Genomic DNA, 10268 nt, shown 5'->3' with positions numbered 1-10268 from the left:
AGACAGATAGCGAAACGAAAATATATTGAATTCCTTTAAGTTATGGATTGCGTATTATTTCAAACAAACAAAGACAAAATAGATAAGAAACATGAAATATCTCAAATTCTATGGCAATGACTGTTTCAGGTAATCTGCCTAGAAAGGTTACACCTTTGCTTTCTGATATGCATGTTGGCCAGTCTGGAAACTAAACCTGGTGTTGATATATAAATATTGATTATAGCTGCTTTGAACATGCTTTCCCTCAAGTTTGCAGCACCTCTAGCTGTTGCTCTCCGCCTTTGTCAGGCAGTATATTGCAGTTAGATGAAGTGTAGATTGGATGTCAATGCTTGCTAAAATGAATGCTGTTTTCTTACACATGAACTTTTTATTGTGTTGACTTATGCAGAACAAATTTCCACACATTTTTGGCGAGGAAAAAAAAATGAATCTTTAAGTATAAGTGTGCCTCAGAATGTAAAAAAAGTCCCAGTCCCAGTGGAAGAAATCCCTGCTGGCCTTCTCATTCCCATTGCCTGTGGCAGGATGAATGAGTTAATATGTAGTCATTGTGCAAGCTGGATATACTCACACACGCTGCTCTGATATCCTACATCAATGGGCTATTGCAAGTTAATGACCAGCTCTGTGAAGGCCCATTTGCACGAAATATGGACGGAGTAAAAACGGGCTGGCAAAGCAGGTGCTGCTGCCATTGAGCAGCTCATAACCCGGCCATATGGTTGTGGAGAATCTCATTTGGCTGTGCACTCTTACAAAGGCCTGACTCTAAAGAAACCCAAAGCCATTCCTCTGCTGTTGTGACAAGTCTGGACCCTCTAATAACCATTTTCTCCACCCGTCTCTTTTTCTCTTGTTGCATCGATGAACAGTGTATGAATTTGCATAATCATCTATAGGTAAATGATAGTGTTGAACTGCTCTGCTCCGGACTTCATTTGAATGGAAATGATACCACTTTTTGGTATAAAAGGAAATCATTGAAGTGATAGAAAATGGATGAGAAATTGTGGTTCGGTGAATAGTCTTCGGCGTAGATGGTTTCTATCTTCATCTCTTTGCTGTGTCTTCTCCTGCCTTTACACCACAACATGGATGTTTGAGTGACAGCCACCCGCAAGTCTACCATCCAAAAAGTTTGGGAACAACATTTTTTTATTTCTGGGAATTGTTTGGAGTCAAAGGAGCATAAGACAATAATAATTAACTGGTTGAAAATGCCAAGTACCAACACAAAAAATCAAAGTGAACATACACACTGACAGATTGCATGAAAATGAAAGAGAACGAAGAACTTCAGCAATAAATAATGACATAAAAAACATATTGTTAGAAGAAAATGTCATAAAAATGAGACATGAAATTAAGCTACACAATAACAAAAAAACAAAAAACAAAAAAAGACGAGCAGATGAGAACATTGACGTCAGTTTTTTTTTTAAAAAAGGAGGGAAAAAACACACCTGTAAGTCAGTAAGGTGCTAGCAATAGATCTCCAAATCCATCATAATCTGTCTTTATTCTCTTGTTTCTGTTTTTTAAATTTCCAATAAAAAAATAAAGAACATGATGAAAGTAATTTCAGAATAAGGAGGAGTCCCTAATACAAGATCTGTAGGAGGTGTTTTCTGTTTGATTGACAGCTTCCCTTGGTCAAATATTCATGCGACTGAAGAGAAACACCATCCAGAGAGACTAGACGTCTAATCTAACAACATTTTCTCCCCGCCTAAACAAATGTTCCTGTGCACATCATTTTTTATCTCCAGGCGTTTTCCTGGCAAAACAATAAAAAGGATATTTTTGTCATGTTGCTACAGCAGTAAAATCAAATGAAATGGTCTGTCTATACAAGAAGAGGATTTAACAAAACCAACAGAAACTCGAATTGTCTGTACAATATTGACCTGCAAAGCACAACGGCTATGATGTAATAAAATATGTAAACATATTTGCTGTTTTTGACACAGTCGTCTGTGACAACAGAGAGAATCACACTTGTTCACACCGGAGTAAGTCTTTAGCCTGGATTTTTTCTTCTTCTTTTCTTTTTTTTTTTTTAAGATTACGACAATTAAATCTCCGCCAGACACAAATTATGATAATGCATTTTGCCACAGCATCTCAGGAAATGTAACAAAAACCTGGACAAAGAAAAAAAAAATGACATGAAAGAGAAGAAAAATACTGTCAGAGATTTAAAATTCAGAGAAATGACAACGTATTGTGCATTTTTGCCTGATGGATCCATTCTTGCACGCTTGAACGCCATCTAAAATTTGGATGCCATGCGCAACAGTCCAATCCTTTAGCTGAGACGTCAGGGAGGGAGAGAAAAATATTGAGATACATTACTGTATCACATCCTGCTGAACGGTCACTGAGCACTGCCTAGTCAACCCTGACTGGACATCATCCTTCAAAAACAAAAAAAAGAACTAAATTCAATAAATAAATAAATAAATTACTACATGAATAAAAAAAAAAAAAGAAATAAAAAGACAGCTTTAAGTACACATATACTTTAGCTTGTATCGCATCCATGAAAGCTACATTTAATGAAACCGTCTGAATGTGAAATCATGTTTTGACTTCCAACTTTCCCGACAATCATAGTTTCTTGAGGTCCCTCACTTACACAGATGCCAGCACCACGTCACATACACCTCACATGCATGCTCAGAATGGCCGAAATGACAGTGATCGTATTTTACAGGGTTACAATGGACAAGGTCATTAGAACTCCAAGGATCACACACCTCTTAACAGTCACTTGGGATCGTGTGGATGCTAGAGCGATGTTATTCACACTGCCAAATGTCTCCAGCAGGGACTCCTTAAAAAGATCCACACTTGAGTCCCGGTGAAGTTGTACTGCATTGTCTCTCGTAATGCTTACAATAGTAAGTGTGCTTCCATAAGCCAAGGTTCTTTTGTAAATGTTCAGTGACTCGTTTTGAGTTCTCAGGAGATTTTATCCTTTTTAAATCACAGTTGCCAATATGGTACTGTCAAAATGTTTATAACTTTGTTCCAAACTGTTTATTTTTCTATGCGTTGGGAAATGACTTGATTTCTATACATAATATTCCTTGTCCTTGTCTTTCGGTCTCTTGCTACCGGCACTGCCTTTGGCGCTGCCGCTCGGTGTTTTATCCTTCACCACAGCGCCATTGGTTTGCGCCGAGTTGCTGATGTAGTTGCGCGTCTCGTCCACCTGGTAGGAACCCTCGTCCCTGTTCCTGTACTTGTACATGGCGTAGAGGAGGATGAGGATGCAGAGGGCGGCAGCTGAGACAATGCCCACCACCATGCCCGTGGTACTGCTGGATTCCCGGATCACCTCTGAGGCCCCCGGGGGCACCCGCCGCACCCCGGGCACTGTGGGCAAGGCGGCAGGCACTGTGCGCAGCATGGGCGATGTGATGAAAGGGCCCCGTGGCTTGGTGCCGTCCTGATCGAAGGACGTGGGCAGAGGCAGCAGGACTATGTCTGGCTGCGGGGGTTTTACCTCGCGGTTGTTCATTTTCCCGGCGGGCAGCTTGGGTGGCGTGTCCGAGGGGACCGCCGCCGGCGGCGTGCCCCGGGGGTCGGGCAGAGGCGAGGTGGGTGTAGTCCTACCTGCCTCAGAGGCTTTGCTAGGCCTCAAGTCCTTGGCCTCCCACTTGGGTGCGAGGGCTTTGTAGCCACCTTCATAGGCCGATGTGGTCAAGATCTTATCTGTTACCAGGGAGAAGGTGTTGTAAAAATCTTCATCGTCAGTCGGGGGCAGGCTAGAGTCGAAAGCTTCGCCAGAGCCAAACCCCGAAATCACCATGCCATCATCATCATCATCATCACCATCATCACCACCATCACCATCATCACAATCATCGCTGCCTCGGTCCGACAAGCAAGGTACCCCCGCCTCAGTGGCCATGGCCAAGGATTCTTTGGTGGTCTCAATAATGGTGAGGACGGGGCGGAGGGTTGGGGGGAGGGGGATGAAGGGAGAACGGGTGGATACAGAAGGGATGTCTATGGGGTCCTCGACTAGCACGGGGATGACTAGCTCCCCTCCTGGAAAGTGAAACAGAGACACAAACAGCAGTCAGAGGGCAGAAAGTCTCCCATCAGCAAAGCAAGAAGCAGCCAAACACCAAAAGAATCGATAACCAAAGAACGTATAAAGCAAAGCTCAACATAGGGAGGAAGTAAACTGAAAATAAACAAAGGAAGAAAGAACATAAAATACTGTACCAGTGCAAAAACAAAGAAACTCAGAACCAAACAAGACCCAAACGGAAAGAAAACAACAGCCATAAATAAAGTATACATTGCATCAAAAGGCTTTGAGGGATGCACAAGGGTGAGCCGCATTAAACTGACTCCAAATATTAATTCCATGTTCTGCTTTATCGGTCCTACAATTACACTGTGCTAGAAACTAGTCATGGTTATCATATTCTATGCGCTGCATGCATATTTATTATTTTTTATGGTTTTTATGTTTAAAAAAGTGTAAATTACGTGTAATGCCACACAAATTGTGGGCCTGCATTTACTTCTGTCTGATAACGCTGCATTTTTCTCCACATAAATGACATAGTTCAGGCTTTTAAGAGGCTTGTTTCATTTATCTCTGAGTGTAAATCCTTTTTAGTCTGAGCACCAAAAGATGCACTCTGTGGATAAAAAGAAGCAGAGGGTATTAGCATTTGTTTGCAATTCAAGTGCAAGCCAGTGGGCCTGAAAGCAAGTTAACTAAGTCTGAAATGAGAAAAGTGTTTCGAAGGTGTTTCATATAGCTGCTCATAGAGGTGAGCTTTAACCCCATTGACCTACACAGGCGAACAAATACTAACAACTGCTGCATCATAAAGTTGAAAGCTAAAAAGGGGAAAGGCAGTGTTTTTGGGCTGAAAGTGCAGAACGTCCAAAAACATTACCCCGAGCCTCTTAAAAACCTGATTGTCACTTTTGGTCTATCAGAGGGTCACGCGCTGTTCTACAAAAAGAAAAACTGTACGAGCATAAAGGTCACCACTCACAAGTCATAAAAAATTGACTTTTCTTTCCTCAGCATAAGGGGCTCCCCTATTTGCCCTAGCCTCTTGCCTTTTGACCCCTACAGTTACCACAGTGGCACAAAGTCAGCGGGCAGTTCAATGACACCTGAATGTTTTGCTGTGATTTGTACTTTTTGGAAAAATCTCACTTGTAACAGCTTCTGTTTTCCGTTGTGGAGTGCAGTGTGCGGTTACTATATTACTCATAAGAGTGGAAGACTGCTTGAAAACATTTACGCATCCACGCATTAGAATAAACTAATTTAGAACACTTAATTCCACATGCTTTATTAATTAAACCCATTGTCTGACTACTACAAAGAGTTTAAACATTCAGATGTCCATTGAAGCTGCTTATCCTCTTGCCAAAGTGGCTTGTTTGTACATTGCAAAGGCTCACAAACAGGGCACTATAAAGAGATGCAAACCTTTTGGAACAATAAAGAAAAGAACACAACAGAAATAAAGGAAACCAAAAAAATAATTAAGGCATTGCAAAAAGAGTTCAGAGTTAGAGCAAACATTGTAAAAAACATTCACAAAGTAAAGCCACAGATAGAGCTATCCAGAAAGGGATTAGTAAGAAGTAAGTAGAAATAACAGGTAAAAACAAAGTCAGCTCGGAAAATCATAAAAGCCTACAAAAAAACAGTTTTCAAAGGAAGAAAGCATACCATCAGTTTTGTCAACTTACATCAACAAATTGCCCGCATGATTTTGGCAGGAAGAAAAAAAAATTTACAAAAGAAAGTTGTGTAAGAATGCCTTTGGACAAGTAGGGTTAGTTTCTTTTTCTTTTCTTTTTTTTCTTTTTTTAGCAATTTCTGATTAATTAGTATATATTTCTCTTTTTAGACAGGATGGTACAGGGAGGCAACAACACATACATCCACACATCATGACATGAAAAATAATCTTCACCATTCTGTTCAGGATATCTTTTTTTTCTTCTTTTTAATCATCATTTAATTTTGTATAAAAAAGAAAACTGTATATCTATAACTCTTGCTTTGATAGATAAGTCTCTCCATAAATATCTACAGCCTGATTAGATGAGTCTTTTTCTTTTTCTTTTTTCTTTTCGACTTTAACTTTATCAGCAATGAATAAATGGATGACTGTACATATCTTAGAATTTCTACGTAAAGGGTTTGGGAGGAGGGAGTGTGAGACGGGGTGGGACCTATGAACATACTAGGAAGGAAATGACATAGATGGGGGTGAACGTGTACATCAGTTGCCATGTCCATGTAAAGGCGGCACGAAGCGGTCGGGCGGCATTAGAGCTTTTGGCTGTAAGGAAGGGATGGGGATATACAAACAATGAGCATATACATGCCCATCTACAAAAGAGAACAGCACTCTCAACACTGACAGTTTTACAAACCCTAAGCTGCAACTTCTTTGCCATGCACAAAATTAATTGACTCATTCATTGATAAAATCCAAATTTCAATCAGAGATAGCAATTAAACAGGAAAATATTAGAAATCAGCATAGAAACAGTTTGGAACAGTTTTCACAGATAGTGGTGAGGGTCTACTTTGGAAAGTGTCTTCGCTTTTTTCTCTATGAGGACATGAATTTGAAATTCCAATACAGCGTCTTGGTTTTGAAACCCAATCTTAAAAACCTTCTGTTGTTCATAATAATTAATTCATAGAGAAAAGAGGAAGTTTTATTCTAATTAGGATAAAAAAAATCATCAAAACATTGGCAGTAGTGATTCTTAGCAAATTAGCAGTTAAAATTTGAACATTTTCAGAAAAGAAACAGAGAGATACACATATATGTGTTTGAACATATATGTACAAAAAGACAAAAATAAAGAAAAACAGATTAGGCAAGCAAGAAAGAAACGCAATCAATTTCTCACACTATCAAAGATGAACAACCAGAAAGCACACACTGAGGCAGACAAAGAGAGGGGGGGACAGTTTATAGGCAAAGTGTCGCCACCTTCATTTAACTAATAATAAAGACTTTATTATTAGTTACTTCAATACATTTCTCTTGTTAGTATTTTAAAACACGGGACAGGGCGTGCAATCTGGATGTACGTCAGAGAAAAAGAGGTCAATCAGACATGGTTTGATTTTTGGATTTTAGTTCCACTACCAGAAGTTGGGTTAATGCATGCTTCAGTAAGTTGCATTTAGGGAGAGTAATATACAATAACAATACAGCAAGCCATGGGACAGGTGGGGGGAGGGGCTTAAGAAGGGGTCAAAGGTCAGTAAAAAGTCACTGCCACCAAGGGCTGTGGGATATTTTCTCAGGCAAAGAAACCATTCATCAGCAGTTAACGAGGAAACAAGGTGCACCATGGGTGATATATAACTAACATTATGTGGCATTTAGGCCCACCGCATTCGCTAATTAATCAAGGGGGGGAAGTAGAGTGATAATTAATGAGCTACTTTTTTATTAAATGTTTAGATGCTTTGCGTTATGTGCATAACCAACAGCCTTCGTCTGACAGATAAACACCGCGTTGGGAAGGAGTTCCACAAGAGAGCACAGGACAGCGGTTTACTCGTGCCTCTGGTGACTTAAAGGAGATGTGAGAGGCACATTTGTCTTAAGATAGAAGGTTTTGGTTCCTCATTAAGCAAGACTGGGACTATGAGTTAAGCAGTATTATTGAGGAAATATGGTATCTGTCACACTGTACGGACTGGGTATTATCAACACTGATGTGAATGTGAATTTCCTGACTGTGCTCCAGAGAGTGCACTAATGTCTGGCCTGATACACGGTAGCTTTTTACCATGAGTGCACCATGTGATCGTCTCTTCAGCTACCTCTCGTGTTGCATAGCTGTGATCATATTCTAATAACAGAGCCAAGCTCCTTGCCTTGTTAAATAAACAGTACCAGTGCAGAGTAAGTGATTTCATCCTAGCCGGGGTTGTCTTGGCCTTGTTTGCATCCTTTCACTCCATTCTTGGCTAATAGCTTTTGGCGACTGTTAGCTTTGCGCTATATCAACAAAACACTCGGATGGGAGGGGAACCACTGTAGTTAAGGGTCTTCGGTAAAAGTCAGTGCAGAGGACCTTGATGTTTTGGTAAACACTTTAATCCTGTGTAAGCTCTTGCACAAGCGCTGCACATCTTGCTGCATTTCTGAAGCAGACAAACACTGTGCTTTCTAATGGGTTTGCTTAACCAGACTGCGTTTGTTTTCCGCACTCGTCAAGATGGATGGGGATTTTATTCTAAGCCTCTGCTTCCCTGGCAAATAATTCTCCACTCCACTAGACCTACAGCCAGTTACTCTGTTTTCTTTCTTTCTTTTTAAGCAAAAAGAAGTCAGGACTTCAGATTAATAGGTTTTTCTTTGCCTCAGTGTGCCCAGTGGCTAGCCTTTGCATCAATGAGAAAAAAACTGATCCTATCTTTTTAAGCCACAAAAAAAGAGATCATGAAACAAATGTTCTAGTCATTCTGCTTTTCATCATTCCTGGTTAAAAAAATGAATATCTACTGCATGCCTGTGCTGGCTTTTGAATAGGAAATAAGTAAATATAGTTACTCCTAAATGGCTGATTGAATGACTACCTCAGCAGCTTGGAGGCTACAGATGCAGAAATCTCAGAGCAGCACTTTTCTCTTCACTTTGCTCCACTCCCTCTCTTTTTCCCCCCTCTCTTCTCTCTCCTGGCCTGATCCCCGTGTCCATCCAGCGTTTGCTGAGGTTTCCGAATGGAGATGAATCCCGACGGTGTGTTAGGGATTTGACGACGCTACACCATAAAAGCGGAAAGCTGTGGCACCAGCACCAACCATGGATGAACTGAGTCAATGGGATTTCGATGCTGCAAATTGTGGGCGAGTCAGTGGTTTGGGGCTCTAAAATCCCATTGTGGTTGTGCGCATTGTGCCCGGAGACCTGCTGTAGCAGATTCATTCACCTCTACCCACCACAGGTAGGGAGCTGATTACTGGAGAGCCAGCAAAACACAGATTCTCAGTGTGGACACAGTTAAAGGGACATGCCAGGGATTATATTGGGGTCCTGTGCAATGGCGTGGTTTCTAGAAACATGTGCCTTAAAAAGATGATTACTTTACCCTGCCATTAAATTATCTTATCTTGCCTGTGCACATTCCTGCCAAGAGAGGTCTAATTTCTCACTGATGGACAATTCATTTCCATCCTAGGAGTTGGACGATGTTACATTTATAACTCCAGCAAGCGGAGAGGTCTGCCCTGTAAGAGCTGCATGAATTACCTCTGGCTGGAGGAGGAGGAGCTCCCTTCCAGGGGTGTCCCGAAGCCACAGCGCATGGCAGATAGCTCTTAATCCGTCATCATGAGGCTGGGCGCAGTCTGGCGTATTAAATTGGCATCTCCAGCAGGCGTGGCGACTCGCCCCTGTCAGCCGCTCGATTTGCTGTACAGCCATTAGGCTGCACCTCTGCACTCGGTGGACATGTGTCAGCTGAATAACCTTTAAACTGATCTGAGGCCTGTGTTGAAGTGACAGCCGACCCAATGGGGCTTGACGGAAGCCATAGCTGACGCCACAAGAAAACCCAGTGATCCATCCCTATCATACTTTATTTAGCACCCTGCACGTGTACACAGCTCTCCATATACAGCAAATAAAGAAATCACACAACATTACATCCATGCTTCCAGTCTAACACTAATTTGACCCACACACTGTCCTCTTTGCCCACCAGGGCCAATGAGACGAGGAGATCTATAAACATGTTACATCTGTTTGATCTGCGCTTCACTTCGTTACAGACTGATAGGGTAATGGCGCATGCAGGACCATTTATGGCCCTTTTATTAAATGCACAATCTTTTTTATGATCTATTTGACTGGCACGGAAAGTACAACAGTTATTCTGTTTGCAGAGGTTTGTGGGAGGCTGCCATCTCTAAAAATGACTGTGTTGGTCGTTTGAAACAACCTACCTTCCTGTTTATGCTCAGTAGCAATGTAGGAAGACGTTTAACATTCTTATAGTGCAGTAAAAAGTAAGTGTGTGGAGGCTGGCGTGATGGATGGGTGCACAAAGCATACACTCATCCACATCTCATCTCCTACTAACAGTAAACGCTGCTTTCTTTAAACAATGATGACAATATTCCCCCATACTAAAACTTTTTGGCCATTTTGGCTAAAACACAAATTTGACATATAAGCATGCTATAAAGTTAATATGGGAAATAACCAGAAGACACTGAATGATATTAA

General features: G+C 41.3%; 1 protein-coding gene across 14 annotated transcripts in view; it reads right to left on the bottom strand.

The window, feature by feature from the left end:
• Window positions 1-1447: 1447 nt before the first annotated feature.
• The window catches only part of nrxn3b (neurexin 3b), a 272252-nt gene continuing 263431 nt past the window's right edge, over window positions 1448-10268 (bottom strand). For 10 of the 14 annotated variants that reach the window (XM_027284467.1, XM_027284473.1, XM_027284471.1 and 7 more), the window contains one exon: window positions 1448-4065. In XM_027284467.1, coding sequence (XP_027140268.1) covers window positions 3083-4065 — 983 coding nt within the window. In that variant the 3' untranslated portion in view covers window positions 1448-3082. Of the gene's footprint in view, window positions 4066-5748; window positions 6348-10268 lie in introns of all 14 variants that reach the window. The other 4 variants (XR_003463220.1, XR_003463221.1, XR_003463222.1 and 1 more) reach the window with 2 other exon arrangements.

The sequence above is a fragment of the Larimichthys crocea genome, chromosome XI, assembly GCF_000972845.2.
Source record: "Larimichthys crocea isolate SSNF chromosome XI, L_crocea_2.0, whole genome shotgun sequence".
NCBI lineage: Eukaryota > Metazoa > Chordata > Actinopteri > Sciaenidae > Larimichthys > Larimichthys crocea.
The sequence above is the reverse complement of the archived record's forward strand: the minus strand, read 5'-3'. Positions and strand labels throughout refer to the sequence as shown.